Source organism: Notothenia rossii (genome assembly GCF_949606895.1).
Source record: "Notothenia rossii genome assembly, chromosome: 10".
In the NCBI taxonomy this organism is placed as follows: Eukaryota; Metazoa; Chordata; class Actinopteri; order Perciformes; family Nototheniidae; genus Notothenia; species Notothenia rossii.
This window is the reverse complement of record NC_136908.1, coordinates 18,629,397-18,649,083: the sequence shown is the minus strand read 5'-3', so window position 1 is coordinate 18,649,083 and position 19,687 is coordinate 18,629,397. Positions and strand designations below refer to the sequence as shown.

At 40.0% G+C, this 19,687-nt stretch overlaps 3 protein-coding genes across 6 annotated transcripts in view; 1 reads left to right on the top strand and 2 right to left on the bottom strand.

Moving 5' to 3' along the window:
• The window catches only part of LOC307021803 (small conductance calcium-activated potassium channel protein 1-like), a 38,612-nt gene extending 28,751 nt beyond the window's left edge, over positions 1–9,861 (top strand). For all 3 annotated transcript variants that reach the window (XM_079654255.1, XM_079654256.1, XM_079654254.1), the window contains exons 3-11: positions 79–961; positions 1,557–1,652; positions 2,859–3,158; positions 4,248–4,369; positions 5,979–6,120; positions 6,199–6,309; positions 6,839–6,966; positions 8,341–8,410; positions 8,557–9,861. In XM_079654255.1, coding sequence (XP_079510381.1) covers positions 113–961; positions 1,557–1,652; positions 2,859–3,158; positions 4,248–4,369; positions 5,979–6,120; positions 6,199–6,309; positions 6,839–6,966; positions 8,341–8,410; positions 8,557–8,790 — 2,052 coding nt within the window. In that variant the 5' untranslated portion in view covers positions 79–112 and the 3' untranslated portion in view covers positions 8,791–9,861. The remainder of the gene's footprint in view (positions 1–78; positions 962–1,556; positions 1,653–2,858; positions 3,159–4,247; positions 4,370–5,978; positions 6,121–6,198; positions 6,310–6,838; positions 6,967–8,340; positions 8,411–8,556) is intronic.
• On the bottom strand, positions 9,643–12,118 carry rps27.1 (ribosomal protein S27 isoform 1). Its single transcript, XM_079654258.1, has 4 exons — positions 12,069–12,118; positions 11,342–11,450; positions 11,118–11,228; positions 9,643–9,869 (listed from the first exon to the last, which is right to left on the bottom strand). Exons 1-4 carry the CDS (start codon positions 12,072–12,074, stop codon positions 9,841–9,843), a joined length of 255 nt encoding a protein of 84 aa, XP_079510384.1. The 5' UTR covers positions 12,075–12,118; the 3' UTR covers positions 9,643–9,840.
• A 315-nt stretch (positions 12,119–12,433) lies between these two features.
• lrrc71 (leucine rich repeat containing 71) lies at positions 12,434–19,321 on the bottom strand. Of its 2 annotated transcripts, none has more exons than XM_079655487.1 (16): positions 19,182–19,321; positions 18,598–18,636; positions 18,395–18,526; positions 17,555–17,662; positions 17,201–17,276; positions 17,039–17,113; positions 16,828–16,896; positions 15,998–16,157; positions 15,836–15,919; positions 15,640–15,714; positions 15,357–15,443; positions 15,212–15,251; positions 15,047–15,120; positions 14,730–14,844; positions 14,104–14,195; positions 12,434–13,609 (listed from the first exon to the last, which is right to left on the bottom strand). In XM_079655487.1, the coding sequence occupies exons 1-16, from the start codon at positions 19,243–19,245 to the stop codon at positions 13,541–13,543; spliced, it is 1,359 nt and encodes a 452-aa protein (XP_079511613.1). In that variant the 5' UTR covers positions 19,246–19,321; the 3' UTR covers positions 12,434–13,540. The 2 variants fall into 2 exon arrangements, with proteins under 2 accessions (XP_079511613.1, XP_079511614.1); XM_079655488.1 differs by having other exon boundaries at positions 14,730–14,841.
• Between the last annotated feature and the right edge of the window lie 366 nt (positions 19,322–19,687).

Here is a 19,687-nt window from a genome sequence, read left to right as displayed (position 1 = left end):
GAATAGCTGTAGTTTTCCTTCCACCTGCTGTTTAAAATGTTAAACCTCTCTACCTACTTTGTTCAAACTCTTCAAAAGATTTGGTGAATCGTCACCTCTAGGCCCTCTCACCATGGAGCACTCCCCCTCTATGAACTTGTCAGCGGTGGATGGAAAGGACATGGAGGACCAGCGGCCCCTCTTCCCCAACAGGGTGCTTCCCCCCCCTCAGGCCTGCTCTCCTCAGTGTGGGATACACCACACAGTCCGACTGTCAGCTGATCACACCGTGTGGCTGGACAGAACCCAGGCCATGGCCACCACTCCGTTGTACAACGGCTGTCTTTATGTGACCTCTTCACCTCGCGCCAACAAGAAGGGACAGAAAGGCAAAGAGAAGAAATGTCAGAAAAAGTCAACAGGAACTAAACAGACCCCAGCTCACAAGGAGTGTAATAATCAGTGCAAAGCCAACAACTCAGAAGCTCAGAGACTCCTGGAGAAAGTCACCTCTTTCTCCGACGTCCCATGTTCATTACCCCTTCAGAGCCCCCGCAGACCACACTTAGACGTTCAGGATGTTGAGAGCAGAGGGCGTCGCTCCTCGGGCAGCGTTTCCTTGGAGATGCACGACCGCCAGACTCTCCCAGAGATCATCATCACCAGCAAAGATGACGACTTTGACCTGCAAAATGAGACGTTCCAGCTTGGCCAGGAGCCAACTGAGGGCAGAGGCCTGCTGCCAGGAGCAGAGGGTCCCGCTCCGGACCCCGAAACCAGTTCCCAGACCAGCCCAAAGCACAAGGAGGAGAGCAAAGACGACTCGTACTGGAAGACCCACAACATCGGCTGGCGGCTGGTGCACCGGAGGGCTCTGTTCCTGAGGAGGCAGCGGCTGAACGACTGCGCGCTGGCAGTGGGGCTGTTCGGGATGTTGCTCATGGTGATGGAGACAGAGCTCTCCTGGAGCGTCTACAGCAAGGTCAGGAAAATAGGAAATCCTCACTAAGACCCTGAAACAAAAAAGGTCGACAAAAGTCGAAAACAAATCAAAAATCACACTGCACAAGTGTAGTCAACATCTCTTCTGAAAACAGATCAGTTTAATCAAAGCCTCTGTATAAGAGAAAAAGAAAAACCTCCTGATTTTGTTTTGTTTTTTATCACAATTCTGACTCTGAGTATGAGAATTGATCTCTTAACAACTGCAGGAAAATGCAAACTGTGCCATAAGATCATGTTCATTAAATCATGCAAGTGGATAATCTAAATGTATGTTAGATTAAAAGGTTACAGAGGATCAGTGAGGCCATTTCATAGATTGAGCTTTGTAAAGACAGCTTGACAATGATGTCATGAGTGGTGTGTGTGTGTGTGTGTGTGTGTGTGTGTGTGTGTGTGTGTGTGTGTGTGTGTGTGTGTGTGTGTGTGTGTGTGTGTGTGTGTGTGTGTGTGTGTGTGTGTGTGTGTGTGTGTGTGTGTGTGTGTGTGTGTGTGTGTGTGTGTGTGTGTGTGTGTGTGTGTGTGTGTGTGTGTGTGTGTGTGTGTGTGTGTGTGTGTGTGTGTGTCTTTCACAGAGCTCCATCTACTCGCTCTCACTTAAGTCCATCATCAGTTTGTCTACGATCATCCTGCTGGGCCTCATCATAGCGTATCACTGCTGTGAGATACAGGTAACTTGTTGATTCTTCATTTTGCATTAGGTTTTTTTTCTTCAAACTTTCTCACATTTAAAGGTGGGGTATGTAATTTTGAAGAAACCAGCTCGAGGGCGCTAGAATTTGAAAGTATACAGCCAGAAAAAATCTGACCCTTCCTAAGTTCAGACTTCCTTACAGAGCCCCTCCTCCAACGAACGTGCACATCACCAATGAGGGCACGAGATGAGTTTGTGCACAGATGCAAGGCTGACAGGCAGGTAGGCCATCCAGTTATTTTAGCCAGGCTAGCTCAAATGATTGGTCGTGCTTTTTACAGCGCTACGGCTTCCACAGATGACATTTTTTTTAATGTAATTATTGTCAAAGCATTTAATTCATTGCTATCGGGATGTTAAGAGCATTCCATGGAATATAACAAAAAGTGTTTCTGAAATAAATTACATACCCCACCTTTAAATGATTATTTAAAACTGTGGCACAATGCTCCTACAGATTGTTCTTCTTAGATAGTCATTTCTCGCTGTACTAAAACTGGTCAAATTGAAAGGAACTAAAGTTTCCCAACCTTTAAGTCTGGTGGCGTTATAACATCTTTTAATAATCCACCTATGCCCTCAATCACAGCAAACCAGGGAGATATTTCTCATACTCACGCTGTGCCATCTGAATGACTTGAAGTATGCTATATTTTACAAAGAGAAAGCAAAAATTACCATTATGAGTTAGAAACGTTTCGTAACTCAAAATGGTGAAGTTTTAAAAGAGCAGAATAACCTTAAGTGACATTCATCTAAATTGATTTTATTTCAACATGCAGTTCCCTCTTGAACTCTGTATTGATATAATTTCTACATATGCACTTCCTGTGACGAGGCCCAAGAATACGATGTGTAAAATCAGTGAAGTTCCTGTGTAATTGTTGTAGGGGCAAAAAAAAGGTCTTCCATAGAATATTGGTTTGTCACATGCAGATGGAAAACCTAAGCCTGTTGCACTAAATGTGTGATAAAAAAAAGAGCTTGTCAATATGAAACAAAAAAAAGACGCACAGGCACAATTTAAAAACAAATCTGCTTCCGCTGTTTCTAATCCCCCAGCTGTTCACCTGTGACCCCACTATCTAGGTCACAAGGCATACATCAAGATTGGCTACAGCCGTCTCTTTTGTCCAGTTTAATCTTGGGTCACTTTAATTGACTCTTCCCACCTCTCCGGTAGCTCTATGTTCACGACATTGGTGCAGCGGATTGGTGGATTGCCCTGACGACTGACCGTGTGGCTCTGGTAGCCCTGGAGCTGTCGGTGGTGGTCATTCATCCCTATCCGGTGGGGCTGATGGCGCACTTCCAGCAGACCTTCCAGCACACCCCCGCCCGCCTGTCGCTGTCGGAGACGGAGCTGGAGATCATCCTGGCTCTGCCCATGTTCCTCAGGCTCTACCTGCTGGGCCGCGCCATGATGCTGCACAGCCGCCTCTTCACTGACACCGCATCCCGCAGCATTGGAGCGCTCAATAAGGTGAGAGGTCGCCCCGCAGGATCTGGATTCAGCTGAGTATTGTACTTTAAAGGTCACCTATTATGCAAAATCCACTTTTTCATGTCATTTATACATAAACATGTGTCTCCCTCTGTTTAAAGAGATTCTGAAAGTTTCAGGAAAAAATATTTGCTCATTTTTGTCCTGATCCATTTATATAAAAGCCTGTCTGAAATGATCAGGTTTTGGTCACTTTATGATGTCATAACGATGTGTTGTCTTGTGTAACCATTAGCCAATCACCAACCAAGGTAACACCCCACCTTATCACCTGCATCTCCTCCTAGAGCACCATTGTGTTCTTTTTAACCAAATATCTCTCAGAGGGGCGTGGGGTGGGGCTCCTTATTTTCATGTAAAGTAACAGACAGAGAATCAGCACTTTTGAAACAGGGCTGAAACAGAGGGGTTTATGGGATGCTACAATGATCTGTTTTGTATTTCGAGCCAAGCACTTCAGAGACATGTTTTGAATATATCTGAGACCTATAATATATTGATAAAAAACAGTATAATAGGGGACCTTTAAAATCAACGTTCTCATGATTGTACAAACTGGTAAACTAAGGCATTTGATACATGGCATGTTAAAGTTTATATTTTGGACAGTGCTTACGGCTGGGCTTCCTCTTTGAACATCTCATCTGCTGCAAATCTGTTTATGTCTTATGTCCAGTTGGGCCGAGGGTTCTGTAGAGGTGTGCCAATTGAGGTGTGGCTATCAAAGTTTCGCTCCCATGAATCCCAGTGGTTCCACATGCTGGTTTATGTCCCTCACTGGCTCTCCTTTGCTTGTCTGCTCTCTTTTCCACAGTTGATTATATGCACCCGGCTAATCCCTTCCCCTATAAATGCTATTTAAGAGTGATGAAAATGACCTCTGTTTCCTCACCGCAATGCCAAACCTACCATCCATGTATCAAGCCAGATTGAGAACAAGTATTCTTATCCCTCATCTCCTCTGTCTTATATAATCACAATCTGACAGGTGCTATCCTAAATAGTCTGGCTAAGTTGGCCCCTATTTTCAAAATCGTGACGCAAATGTATCCCGTCTGTGATCTTTAGATACACTTCAACACCCGGTTTGTGGGGAAAACACTGATGACAACCTACCCCGGGACGGTGCTGATGATATTCAGCGTGTCTCTGTGGATCGTGGCAGCGTGGGGCTTACATGTCTGTGAGAGGTGGGTGATGATATATATGCTGAGTCTGTCCGTAGGTGCTGAAGACCTTCATATTTCATTACCAAATGTTTGTACTGCAGCCAACAAATCAACGTTTCACTCTGCTGTATTTTATGTTTACTGGCTGGATGACACGGACAAGATCAAATATCTCCTGATGTTGTTGTTTTTTTCATAATATAACGTTTTTTTCCAAAAATGTAAAACAAAGGGAAGTAAACTGACAATAATATAGGAAAAAACTTTTTTTGGTTGCAGTAATGTGGTGCGCATTAGCACATGGCAACAATCAAGGAATTCATCAAATGTATATCCACTTAAAGTCACCTATTATGCAAAATCCACGTTTTCATGTCTTTTATACATAAATATGTGTCTTTCTCTCTTTTAAGGGATTTCGGAAAGTTTCAGGAAAATAGATCCATTTTACAGTATATAAAAACCTTTCCGAAAATGAGCTGATCAGATTTTGGCCACTTTGTGATGTCACAATGCTTTTTGGGGTTGTGCAACCATTAGCCAATAACCAACCAAGGTAAAAGCTCACCCTATCACCTGGATCTGCTCCTTGAGCACCCTGTGACTATCCGATTTGCATGTCTGCCCGATTTGCACTGCGCAAGCACGAAGTGCTTGTCTAATGTTAAATAAATTAAAACAATTCACAGTTAAGAATTAGATATTAATTATGAATGCCATAAATGATTGCATACATTTACAGTTTCTTATTTTTCAAGTGTGAAGGCTGTCAAACAGAAGTTAAATCCATGTCTCACTTATTCTAAGAATGTACTTAACCCACTAAAAGGATTTATTCTCAAATAATCGGGAACTTACGTTGTATAAACAATAACTCATCTCTCTCGTTCAGATTAATGCGGTCGGTTCTTTTTTTTCTTTGCGAAACGTCGCTTTGTCAAATGTCCTGTTTGGATTGCCGTACGTAGCTGTCCAATATGGCAGACCAGCTCGCGCTTGCGCAGTGCAAATCGGGCAGACATGCAAATCGGTTAGTCACACACCATTGTGTTTTTTAAACAAAACATGGCAGAGGGGCGTGGCCAGCAGCAGCTCATTAGTATTTAAAGTAACAGACACAGAATCAGCACTTTTGAAACAGAGCTGAAACCGAGGGGTTTATGGGATGCTACAATGCATGATCTGTTTGGTATTTCGAGCAAAACCCTTCAGATACATGTATTGTTTATATCTGAGAACTATAATATATTGTTTGAAAAGAGCATAATAGGGGACCTTTAAGCTTTCTCAGAATTGTTCTATAATAGATAATTGTTAATAAAACACAATGTTGTTGATGTTTAATCATCACAGCATCTTTTCACATGCAACAATTCTCATCATATGTTCCTTCTTACATTATCAGCTTCTTTCCAACACAATCAACCAGAAATATCACCTGATGTTGACTGGATAATAAATATTAGTTTTTGTATCTGTTGTGAGGCAAACAATCCTCAGTGATGTAAAGGTGGAGCAGTAATTAATTATTCAGCGACAGCAGTCAGATAATCAGCATCAGAAAATGACTCAATTAAGCCATGGAAGATTTTATAATGTTAATGATATAATATTCTTGTTATTCCTAAAGACACCACAACTACAGGGACCTGAGCAGCAACTACATGGAGGCTCTGTGGATGGTCTCCGTCACCTTCTTGTCCATCGGTTATGGAGACGTGGTGCCTCACACATACTGCGGTCGCAGCATCTGCCTCCTCACTGGGATCATGGTGAGCGGACAGTTTCTCCTATAATAAGTGAAAGGCAGATTCTGACACATCATTATATTAAATGTGTGATGCTCACAGGGAGCCGGCTGCACGGTGCTGGTGGTGGCTGTGGTCGCCAGGAAGCTGGAGCTGACCAGAGCGGAGAAACATGTCCACAACTTCATGATGGACTCCCACATCTCCAAGAGGGTAAATAGTGCAGCTTTGTTTTACTGTCATGTTAATTGAATAATCCCACTAGTGAGTGAGATTCTGCAACACACATTTTTGGTGTCTTGTAAAAGTTTAGTTTGCAGTTTTATCTTCGCACACCAGATAGCACATTTAAACTTATTTTACAACATTCAGAACTTTGTGTGCACTGTTAACAATATTCTATTTATTTCCCTTTTATTGACATCCAAATATCCCTTGAGCAAGTAAAAATCTGTGAGCGGTGTGAAATAAGTTTAATTTGCTTCAGTATGAATCAATACAAATTGTTTACAGCATGGAAATTATTACAGAACGCCTAAAACCATGGTGGAAAACTAGAATAATAACCTCTCCCAACAGGCAGATTTATGTTTTACTTGTGAGGTGAACAGGTTTGAATGTGCATCTGATTTAAAGACGTTATGTTGGTGTTGTTTAGCATATGCAGTAAATAACAGCACTTTCAGGTCCTGTGCATTAACATAAAATAACTCCTGAGTGATTTTCTACATCCTTTCCCAAGATAAAAATTGCCGCAGCAAATGTGCTGAGAGAGACTTGGCTTATCTACAAACACACTAAGCTGTCAAGAGAAAGAGACCAGTCCAGAGTCCGCATGCACCAGAGGAAGCTGCTGCTGGCCATCCACCAGTAAGACTCTCTCTGTCTCTGAGACCTGCCTCTGCACTTTATCTCTCACTTGCTATATGTTTGGTAATAATTATAGAAACTTGTATATATTTGTATCAATACATTACATTGGTGCCTTTATTTTATTATGAAATGCCATTAGTTTTATTCTGTTGAACACAACGTATAAAAGTGCCATAACAATTTCATAGATAGGTTATTGTATAGTATTTTGTTTGACAAAGTTAATGCAAAAAAAGTCACACTTTATTATCCCACTGAGGATTATGAAACAAAGTCATAGTATGTGATAAATATTAGTCATTAATGTAAAAGAAATGAAAAGGTATTTAATAATAATAATTGTATAGAAAGCCATTGTATAATATTTTCAAAAAGTAAAAGCGTAGTTTTTGTATAATATAAACATAAAATGACACTTCTTCAAAAGTTATACTTAAGTATGCCATAGGCATTTCATAGAATAGTAATGGTATAGTATGCCATAACATCATAGAGAAAAGCTAAGGAAAGTATTTTTAAAAAAGCCATTAAAAAACATAGTATACTATACCATAAAGTAACAGTCCATTGAAAAAGTAATAGTTCAAAAAGTGATGTTACGGAAATCTTAGACCTAGTCAATACTGTGGAGATATACAATTAGAATGATCAATCAATAAACTGGTGAAACAAATAGAGTTGTCTTTCTGGTTCTTTATTCGAGGCGCCTCGAAGGCACAAGTCTCACAGAGTACAGGGTAGTCTGCAGGAGTGTGCGCAATAGTCACAGAATAGCAAAGCTTATATACAAGATAGGGCGGGCAGACAGAGTTTTTGTGTAGCTAGGCCTCAGAAATCTGCTTTCACACGGATGTCTAATATTGTTATTAGACACCTGTGTCCTTGAGCTGTAGAAAGTATAATGGTTATCAGAATATGGAAGTTCAAACTTTGTGTGAAGAGGAGTAGTTTCAACATAGTCTGCCAAATCAGCTCTGTGGCCTTGAAGCGCTTGAGAATAATAACCCTCATTAGAGTATGCAGAGAAAACAGATATCAGGAAATGGTACAGTAGTGTTACACAATGCTTTTAAAAGCATTTGGTTTTAGCATAAAAGGTAACATAAGAAATTGCTACTACAGTGATTAATTACATGTGATTGCATATGTTTTTCTAATATCCGAGTTGACGATTATTCAGAAATCAATTTACTCATACTCGTTCTAGTAATTTTTCACATTTGAGCAATATTTCTAAGCTATTTCTAATGTTATGATTAGCTGGATATGATGCTAGTAAAAAACTATTTGGAATAAGATAATTTTATTATAAAATAAGTATTGTTTAACTGTCCTCTTATTACACCTAAATCTGAATATGCTTGTGTCCAGGCTGCGGCGAGTGAAGGTAGAGAAGAGGATTCTTGCAGATCAGGGAAACACACTTGTGGATCTGAGCAAGGTGAGAGTGAGAGGTGAACGTATCGTCTTCTATCCCAACCTGGACAAACTTTTTCAAAGTAGCATCTATTATTCGCCTGATGCCTTTTCTTTCTCTTCTCTACATGAACCTAAATGAAACCAATGCGGACATCTACCCCGATGCAGATGCAAACAGTGATGTATGACATGCTGGAGGAGGTGCAGGGATGCAGGGCGGAGCTGGACACACACATCCATGGCCTGGAGAAGAACGTGGAGGAGCTGAGGGAGGGCTTCAGGAGCCTGATGCCGCTCCTGTCCAGGACCCTGTCAACGCAGAACTCCTCCATCCGCCACCTGCTCAGGGAGAGGGAGGTGAAGGCGGAGACTGATACTGCTGGGGCGAGCGAAGAGAGCTAGAGGCTGGGGGAGGGGATGGGGAGGAAGAAAGAGGCTCCTGGAGGAGTTATTGGCCCACAGCTAACATGATCATGTTGGGACATTTTTCTTACATGGTGTCAAATATGTGAATAACAAAGTTCAGTTTGTACAGAAGTATGTACAATTGTAGTTAAATAAGTAGCACCGTTTCTGTAGCAGTAAAACCATTTGGTTGGACATTGACAGACTATCTCTCCAGATCAAGCTGCATTTTACCAAGTGGTCGGTTGTCAGAGGACGGCTTGCTGACACCCTCGCAATTTATCAAAGGGCTTCACTTAGGGACCATAACAAATGTGTTTGAATGACAACAAAAAAAACTTCAACTAAACGCAACCAGAAGGGGTAAAATAATGATTCATTTCCAGATTTAGGACCATTTCTGCACCACCCCTTTACCTCCTTGTTCATATTTTAATATGAAAAATATGAAATATATAAACGTGTCTATTTTTTTTAAGGACTAAACGTTGTGTATTGATTTTAATAGTTCTTCTTTCCGATAGCATCCATGCAATGTGACCCACGACTCCAAATCAATGCAACATTACTTGACAGAGTACACTCCTCACAACACAACACCCGAGTGCTTGGAAGTCATTTGAAAAAAAGAAAGGAACAGAAAATGTTCAATTAAAAAAACTGGAATAATGTCAATACAAAAAAAAGTGAAATTCTAAAAAAGGATGTGTCCTAGTTGTCAGTGTAGTAATGCAACTGTGCATTGACCTGGTGCCACTGCAATGACATGGAGGCCATTTAAGAGAAACAACTATTTTCCATAAAGAAACTGCTGACTTTGCACAAACAATTCATAAACCATAGAAACCATTCATTTAGCCAAAACAATATTTTATTAAGAGAGACAGGGTTGGAGGGTGGAGTTACAGCAAAAACCGATCGTTCGACGTGAACAGTGGAAATCTCCTGCTGTCCATTCTGTCTCCAGGTCTGGTTTAGATCAGATCGTTGAGTGGCGCTGATATCAACCGGTCCATCCCCTCCTCTCCCCTTCAGCTCAGAGAGCAGCTAGTGCTGCTTCCTCCTGAATGAGCACCCTGCGAGAAGAGACAAAGAGGGTGAGACAAAGGAGAAACGGTACAGTACAGGAATAACACAGAGTCATCGTTTTCACATCATGTGACTGATAAGGTTGTCCCCACTCCCCAGTGATGAGCGACACTGGCTGATGCTACACCAGCTCAAAGAGGAAGCTTTGACAGCAGGACTGTCATCAAATTAACCCGCCAAACATTTTGAAACTTATCTGTTTAGATTTATCTTTATCTTTATACCTCGATGTAGACTGCAATTAGTCCATTGATGGAAACAAATATTCACAGCCATTTTGATAACCAAATAATTGTCAAGAATGCAAGAAAAAAAAGCTGTTTTCAGTTTCAAAGAGATTTCCTGCTTTTAATAATCTGATCATATTGTTGGCTTTTTAATTATTAAAACATTTGAGTCATCTTTGTTATATATTACAGACTTAAAGCTTAATTGAAAAATATCTGTTAGCCCAACACTGCAGTAGCTAATAGGTCGCTATGTGTTCTCAGCCTTCGAAAGGAGGGAGCCAGTGGTCTAGCTCAGCCCTTCTGCAAACCGAGGTTGATCTGGCACTGGAATGAGATTGGAAGACCACGGTAAGGGAAGTCCAGTCACTTGGCAGTGCGTCAAAGAAGCTTCAAAATGTGTCCAATAAAAGCACAATTCATATCAATATCCCCTATTCAGGGCCTGAAGAGCCAGCCAAATATAAACCTCAAAACTGTTAGAAATGTTGCCACTCATACAGCTGAGATTTATAAATCATCGATTCAAAAAGTGACAAGTTATAGCAATTTCCACCATGAGCAACAAGCAATAAACACTTGATTGCCAATCCTTCACAGTAGCAGCATCTGAATCAAATAGTAAATAACTCCTATCACATGATAACATCAATAAATGAATACTGCACAAGCTGGTGATTATACATTTTGAGTTCCTATAGGACATATATAGTATTTCAGCAAACTAACAAATGTATGAGATATTGCTCTGCACAAAATTAAACATTTACATCTCCTTGAAAACACTTGATATTTTTGTAATTAACGCCCGAAAATGGGAAGCCTAATTGCTTTAATTGACTTAAGGGCAGAATAAATCCACAAGACCATTCCTATTCTGGAGGACTTTGATTTCATATATGCTGCAATCTTGGATGTTATCCTACAACTGTAAAAGGCTGCATTTAATAATGTTACATTCAGCAGGTAAATATTATTGTGTAGGATGTTAATATTGCAAGTACTGACCCTCTGTGAGACGGGCTTTGCCTCCAGTGGGCTGACACAGGACTGTGGAGCAACCAACACACAGCACGACTGTCTGAGCGTGGCTGAACACAGTCGTGATCTTGTAGCAACCTGGAAGAAAACAGACAGGTGTTTTACTTCAAAACAAAGGCATGTTGATACATATTGACAATGCAGAAGTGGTGCAAGTCTGCTGAGGTGAATCTGCATGGAGAAAACTGTACCTGGACATTTCACATCCATGAAGTAAGAGTTGGGACTCTGTACAAGACGTTTCTTCTTGTGCGTCCTCTTCTCCTCCTCAGGGGATGGATGCAACAAGTCTTTTGCGAGCTAAATTGATAAGAAAGAGGGGAACATGAACGAAGGTTAATGGTTTGTCAATGTAAATTATTATTGTAGATAAAATATTTGTTCAGCTGAAAAGATAAACACTTTGCATTCAAATATACTCCTTTCCTGAAATAACAGCAGATAACTTTAACATTAGCGGTGTTTTGTGCTGCTAAACAGGCTAAGCTAGTTAGACTGCTCGGCTGGCCTACATTACTTTGATTACTATAGGCTACGTATTCACATACATCGCGGGGTTTTCTCCATAAACGTAGGATCAATGTTACATTTATTAAGTCAACACTCAACAACAAAATGGGAGGATATTGCGGCTGTTAGTGTTAATCTGTCAGGGTTATACGCCCGCTCAGACCCTCCGTAGAACTGGCTCCATGTTTGCGATGTGTGCGCAGCCATCTTGTTTCACAATGCGCTCGCAATGCGCTCAAATGTGGATAAGTATTTGAGTAATTCTGGGACCAAAATACAATGAAACCCTCTGGAATCGACATTAGTCGAATCGCTAACTGTTTACGTTAACATTGAGCCGTGTGGTTGCTCTCCAACACTCCATTAAATGGTATAAATGTCATTTTACACCGCCCTGTGGATACTCACTGGCATGTTGGCGAGGAAATAGCCGCTGCCGAAAAGGAGGCATTACCGGAAGCGACGGGTTGATATCGATGGTTCACTTTGAGCAGAAGCCGGATGTGACGAAGTTCTGAGCACGAAGCGGCCATATTGGTGAGGTCCAAACTCCAACCTGTTCAATTCATCCATGTGTTTACTCCGTTCTTATAATACATCCATGGTTCACTCCTATTCGTATACTACATTCAATGTAGATATGTATATATTTATCTATACAATGTAGTAGATTGTATAGATAAATATATACTTTAGTTGATCGCATTGAAAATAATTATTTAACATTTTATATTTATACATGAAACAATAATTACGAATATAAGAAACATATCTGTAGGAGCACATTTTATTTGTAAAAAAAAAAAAAGTGTTTATAAGAAGTCACAGTACATAAGTACAATTTTAAAGTTATTGACTTTATTAGAGTATTTACATTTAAGCCCACTGTATAATTGTGACTTCACTACATTCATAAGTTGTAACTGTGTATTTATACTGCTACTTTTACTTAAGTAAAACATCTGAGTACTTCATCCACCACTGGTGTTAAAGCACTTGTATTAAAACGATTACAACACACAATAAACATACAACATGCTACAATGTATTTTTTCTTTGAGGGCCCCCCTGGTGGCAGCGGACAAACATTTTTGTAGGTATCAGATATTTAACTGAATTACCACACTAGGTTCTGGGGGTTTCAACACCTCTTTACAATATACAATATACCAACAAGCCTATGTGTATCTAAAGTTCTGGTTCAATGTATTTATCTGTGCAGGTCCCTTCATAGATTAACTCTAATGTAAAATATGGGGGATGGTATTAATAGTTCTATGAAAAATATATATCTCTTCTGTTCAAATTTAGGGCTCTCAGCAGCCTGTAGTAAATGTTCTCTCTTCTCAATTCATGGTCTTATTAGTATGAAATTGCCTGTGTTTTGCCGTTTCTTTACTGTAGCTCAGCCGTGAAACCCCGTAAAAACACAAAAAGCAAGTTTCAAATGGAAAAGGCAGTAACTTTGACACCAACACCCTTAAAACACCAGCCACATTTAAAATAAATTGGGGCAGTCTGGGGTAGATAGATCAGCAAGTGTTGTAACGCAGGCTGATAACTGTGAGGTATAAAAGCAATACTTTAATTGAAGTACTTGATACTCCGCTGCTCTCAGTTTTTGTCCTTTGTGTACATTTGAGTGTGAGCAAAACAAAGCAGTATAAACTGGTCTGTAAACAGGGTGTTGATTAGAGTCCTGTGCAAAGCATCTGGATTTTAATGTTCCACAAGATTGCTACTGTTATTACATCCATTTGTTCACCTCACAGCAGAGGACACAGTGTTTTTATTGTTATGTAGCAAATAAAGAGTGTATATAAAGGTATGTTGGATGAGAATGCCCGCTGTTCCTCCTCTTCTGTCTGCTCAGAGCTGTGTTATGTTGTGAGTGTCATCAGTTCTTTTATCTTCACATAACACTCACAATCTGCTGGGAAGCGGTTTCTCTGAAAGACGGATCAGAAATCATTATACAAAATCGCTTCAAAAAACACTTTCTATTCCATAGAGCATGGTGGTGGTTGTGTATTAAATGCAAGTCATTGACACACCGAGAGTAAAAGCTAATATGTGGTTGAAAGAATCAAGCACACTATATTATTATTCTTCAATAGAAGGACCATAAAACAAGGCACTCATTCGGGTACAAAAACAATTGTGTATTTTTGTTGAATTACAACAATTGTGTTGTGAAAATAACAGATCACAGAATGATCATTTACATTACAACACTGATTTCTAAGTATGTTAAACCAACTCAAAGTACACAAATGTAAGTACAGGAGTTATAAATACATATCCTACCTCAAATGCCTTAGATGCACACACACAAACATATATACACACACACACATACACACACACACACACACACACACACACACACACACACACACACACACACACACACACACACACTATTGGCTTGAGAGGGTCTCACCTGCAGACAGAGACGCAGCAGGCCTCCTCCCTCACCCTGCTTCTCTAAAGATTTCAGGAATAGAGGCAGCGATCTCTCTGTCATTCTGTTTCCTACAACACACACACACACACACACACACACACACACACACACACACACACACACACACACACACACACACACACACACACACACACACACACACACACACACACACACACACACACACACACACACACACACACACACACACCGTGACATTTTATTAAAATCTCATTGTTCACTTCACACAGAAGTAGCTGCCACTTAGCGACTAGCAAGTACGATACCTTTGCTAACATTATTTCTTTAAAAATGTACTATAAGGAAGGCACAATATTATATATAATAGGGGGATATTAAACGGTGATTTTTATTAGATAAAATGTTAATAGCATGTTATTATTACAAAAATGATAAAATAGTCAAAATAATCCAGCGCCTCTTAAAAAACGTCTGTTAATGTCTGTGTTAATGGCTCGGTTTTAATTGTAAGGTTATTGTTGCTATTGTCTTTGTATGCTTCCATACAATACAAAGTTTAAATGCATTTTTTACAATTGTCCTGATATCTTTGATGTAAATGTCGCTCCACAGTGACTGACCTGCCAGGTTCAGGGAGGAGAGAGTGGTGTTTCCAGGCAGAATGATCTCCCCGTCCCTGTGCTGCACCGACTGATCCAGCAGGGGGTTCTCCACCTCCTCACACTCTACCTGCTGCTGGAGGAGAGAGACAGGAGTTAACAAGTGCATGACAACACAGTGTTAGCTTAAGAGAAAATTACGCCAAAACTCATTCAGGGCAGTATTTGATTTATCCTGCGGGGAAAAAATAAAAACAATAACACTGAAAAAAACGACTGTTTGTGTGTATATCCTCATGGTAGCTTGTACGCAGGTTCAGAAAGCATGTCTCTGGTACCTCCTGTGCAGCGAGTTGCTTCTCTTTGCCACTCTGCTTGGCACCTTTACTTTGAGACACCTTCGCATCAGAAGCTGGGAGAGATTTAAAGAGACAGGAGTGAAAAGTTAAAGGCCGTCAGGAAAATAAAATACGTTTTTGATTATCTGAGACGGAGGCCGTTACATTTCTTGTTAGACGCCTTGTCCTCTTTTTTGGATGCTTCCTGTAAGTGAAAAGATCTCAAGATTACTAGTCACATTTTATGGATATTAGTTGCACCATATGTTACTTTTTGCAGTCTGTTATACACAGTCTATTGGCGTGTTACCTTGTTTTTGCCTTTGCTCATTGAACTGCTGTTGGCTACGAAGGGAAGTTGGTCTGCAGGCTGCTCACCATCAACCCTTAAAGATGACTGCAAAAATAAACTTCAATGTATGTTTTTTTCTAATGAACTTGCACTTCTATGCTTGTGAGAACCTTTTAAAAACATTTGAAACAAGAACATGATGAGTAATGTTTGTCAGTCCTTACTTATCTTTACAGGACACTTTGATACTTAACATTTATTTTATGTTTTTGGCATTAATGTTAGACATTTCTTCACTTACAGTCTGAGTTCTCTCCAGAAGCATCTTTCTCCTATCCACAACTTCTTCATGAGTGAGAGGGAACTCAACCAGTATCTGAAAACAAGTGGTTAAGGAGTGCCAGTTAATGAAATTACATTATTCATTTGAAAACGACTTAACCACTGAGTTAACGTGTTGTGTCCCAGGTTAAAATCCAAAATGTAAATGGGCACACCTCTGCCAGATGAGCCGCTCCTGAGTCTCCAATCTGATTGTTGGACAGTGAGAGAACCAACAAAGCTCGATTGAACCGCAGGCCCTGAGAGACAAACAGGAAGACAACACCTCAGCCATCGTGAAGGAACTGGTTAAATATGAAGTAATGTCTGGTTTATACCTGTGCGATATGTGTAGCGCCTGCATCTCCTATAGCATTGAAGGCCAGGTTGAGTGACACAAGGTTCTTGTTAGCAGATCTGGTTGTTGAGAGAGCCGACCCAATCAGACGAGCGCCCTCATCTCCCATCCGGTTATTTCTCAGGGACAAGTGGGTGAGGCTGGACCAAAGAAACACGCGACGTGAGACCAGGCATGTTGGTGCTACTATTTGTGTTTGTAAATGCAGATATACGTTTTTGTTGGCAATGTTCCGAACTACAATGTGAGGGATGCATCGATCCGATACTAATAGGCCTCATAGTATATATGGTATAATGCCGATATCTACCTTAATAGCGGGATCAATAGCGGGTTATAAAAGGGTCTGATAACATGTGTATCAGAATCAATATTATATCATTAGTCCCGCAGCGCGGAAATGTACAGTGTACAATGTACAGTGCAAAGGTGGCATAGCAAGTAATCAGCACATTGATCGACCGCATAGCTGAAGGAGCTTAATTCAAAAGGTTTAGACTTTTAATGGAATTTCTGTTAATTTTAAAAATATTTTTACCAGGTTGTTGGTGCATCATTTATCATTTTAATAATAAATAACAATTCACTTCATCCATATCCATCTTTATATTTGTTACATTGTGTTATGAAGGCAATGTTTGAGCCACGCCTGCCTTGATCATAAAATAATCTTCCACACAGTGAGGCGATGAAATAATAATGAATGACGAAACACTAGCATTGCATCAATAGTCGGTATTTGGTATGGGATTCAGGATTGAAAGTGTCAGATCAGTGCATGCCTTCATATGTGTCTGCTTGGTAACTCACACACTGTTTTCACAGAGGAGAAGGTGGTAGCTCTGCTCTGGAAGATGGTTTCCCTCCAGTGTCACATCCCTAATTTGAAACAGGAAGTGTGAGTAACCCTCAGTGTCTGACTGGTAATGTTAAACATACTTTGTTGTCATTTTCTCTGCAGCTCTACAACATTACTCTCTACAGAAGTCCCACAGGGTGACTGACGGCAGAATCCGCTCACCTGAGGTTGGAGCACAGTGATATTGTGTTCACGAGAGAGATTACCATTGGATCTGTCAGCCCCGCCTGCCAAAAGCTGCCACACAGAGGACAAGCTTACACAAACAAAAACAGTGACAGCTGGAACCCTGCTCCCTGTATTAAGAGTGCGCTCATTACTCACTGAAGGCTCTGCAGCCTGCTCAGGGAGAGGAGCATCTTCTGTAGCACTCTGGCAATACGCTCATCCACCTTCCACCCTGTGTGTATTAAACACAGATTATATTGTGTGTTCTCCAAAAGTATATAAGTATATAATGGAACATAAATAAGTTATTATTATTATATTTGTACTGTATATCACTGATTTAGAGATTGTTTTAAAAAAGCTATGATACATAATAAAAAATAATAATATTATAAAATAAATAAATGAAGTTAAATGTGGTCGGAAGCTTAGGTGAAAGTTCAGAAAAAGGAAAGGACACAATATATTAATTAATTAATATTCAAATCTAAGATTCGATCTCATTCTTACCAGAAACCTTCAGGTACTTGGCACGGAGGGGGTCTTCCTCCTCCAGCTCCACCTTCAGGCACGGCTTGGACCAGCACGGTTCAGCATTGGACTCCAACTGACTGTCCTCTGAAGAGAATATTTTATTTAATGTTGACATTTAACTAGTGAGCTGAAGCTGAGATTATAAAAAAAGACAATACGTGTTCATTTTGACATTCCATAATGATCAGTGAATTGTTTTTTCCAGTATAACTACATCTTTAGATTATCTATGGGTGGTATTTCTTGATTGCTAATTTAAGGGTCTGTTCAAAACTTAGATCATGTTCAAAGGACAGTCAACGAGAAACATTGACGGACTTTGAAACAATGGTCCCTTGGGCACAGACATGCAAGAGGTTATGGACATTTTGTTTCTATTTTTCTCTTAGTTTTTTACTCTTAGTCTGAATTGTAGTCATTGCAGTCATTTTGAGTCTCATTGTTTTGTGTCTCTTGTGGTTGTGTTTTCCCTTGAATAGTCTGTTTGTTTCCCTATCCAGCAGTTTTATGTTCCTTTGTGGTCCTTTTAAGTCTCAGTTTTAGTGACATACAGTATGTCGGATGAAGGCAAGGGATCCAAAACATGTTGGGGCCCATGTGCCTGTGCCCGTTAGGCCTGTTCAGTAATACTGCTTTGAATTAATACATAGTAATATTTGTTGATTTAAATAAAATCGATTCACATTTGTTAAAGACATTAGATGTAGTGATCAAGCATTCCTGCAATTGAAAGGAAATATTAACACTTGATATAAGCAAGGTACAACACCATAGTAGTATTAGTATGCATTTGCCAGGCGTTTAGATCAGGTTTACCTTTGTTCCCTCCTTCAGTGTCAGTAGGGGAGGATGGGGGCTTCGTGCTGACAGCTGGGATATCCTTCATGTCCAGAAGAGTACAAAGCCAATGGAAGTCCACCTCCACATGGCCCGAGCACTGATATTCATCTATGGGTGAGAAGGTTTAAAGCACTGACCACGCAACTCTCAACCAGTTAATAAAACAGTCTGATACTTACCAAACGTCCGAGAAGGCAGTTTTTCAATTGGAGTTGCAGCTAAAAAAAACAGAAAGTCCATAGTTTACATCGCTTTCTCATTTTTAATGAAGCACTTTGTTACCTCAGCAGATATAAAATGCTTGTGATTAAGAGCGTGCCTTATAATAAGATTCAGCAAGCGTTTCATTATAGTAGCCTTTGCCTTTTGATACTGCAGGAGTCAATTCTGCTGCTCACACTTTTGTTAGTACATAACAAACTTTAAATTCTGGACCTTAACGTGCATATATATTTTTTTATTTACTGTATTTTCACAGTTTTGCTTCCTTTTCAGATCACAGTTTTTCATATATTGCCTGTCCAGTGAAAACTGAAATGTTTCTTCTGAAAAAGCTGTTTACTTAATAGGCTACCTTTAGGTTAAATATAATAGCCTAATGAAATTACAAATGTATACACATTATAGTACAATACCATCTGTGATTATATCATCATTAAAAACGTAGGTCTTTTAATTTAGGCCTACAGATGAAAAACTATTCAAGAGTTGCCTCATCATTGACAGCGAAGGAGCTGGAAACGTTGATGAAAGCTGTTCTAACCTGTATTTTTCTCGTCCTCAGCATTGGCCTTGTCTGGTTTCTCTTTTTGTCTCTTTCTCGACATTGCTGTGTTTTAATGTCAGAATGTCAGATAACGTTGCTATACTGCTATCAGCTAGCTAACGAACCCCTGGGCGTCATTGGCGTTACCACGGTAACCAACACGACCTGTTGGATTTCTCGCGAGATTTAAAGCGAGGTATTAGAGCTTTTTCTAAGCGTTTGTATTTAGAACAAATTCATCACGGATGTCCTCTATTTATCTCTAAAGTCGTCTTACTATGGTAATATAACGAGAGTTTAATATATATTTAGGTACCATAACAGTGAGAGAGTCAACTGGTCCATCAGCCAAGAGACTAATCTAATCTGTATAAAATACTTTTGACTGTAGTCGAAATAATATATGATTAATACCTTTCTATTGTTTGTTTAATTTAGCAGAGCCCAGTCTTTTGGCAAGGCTTATTGTCTTTATCCTTTAAATAAGATACATTGCATATCAT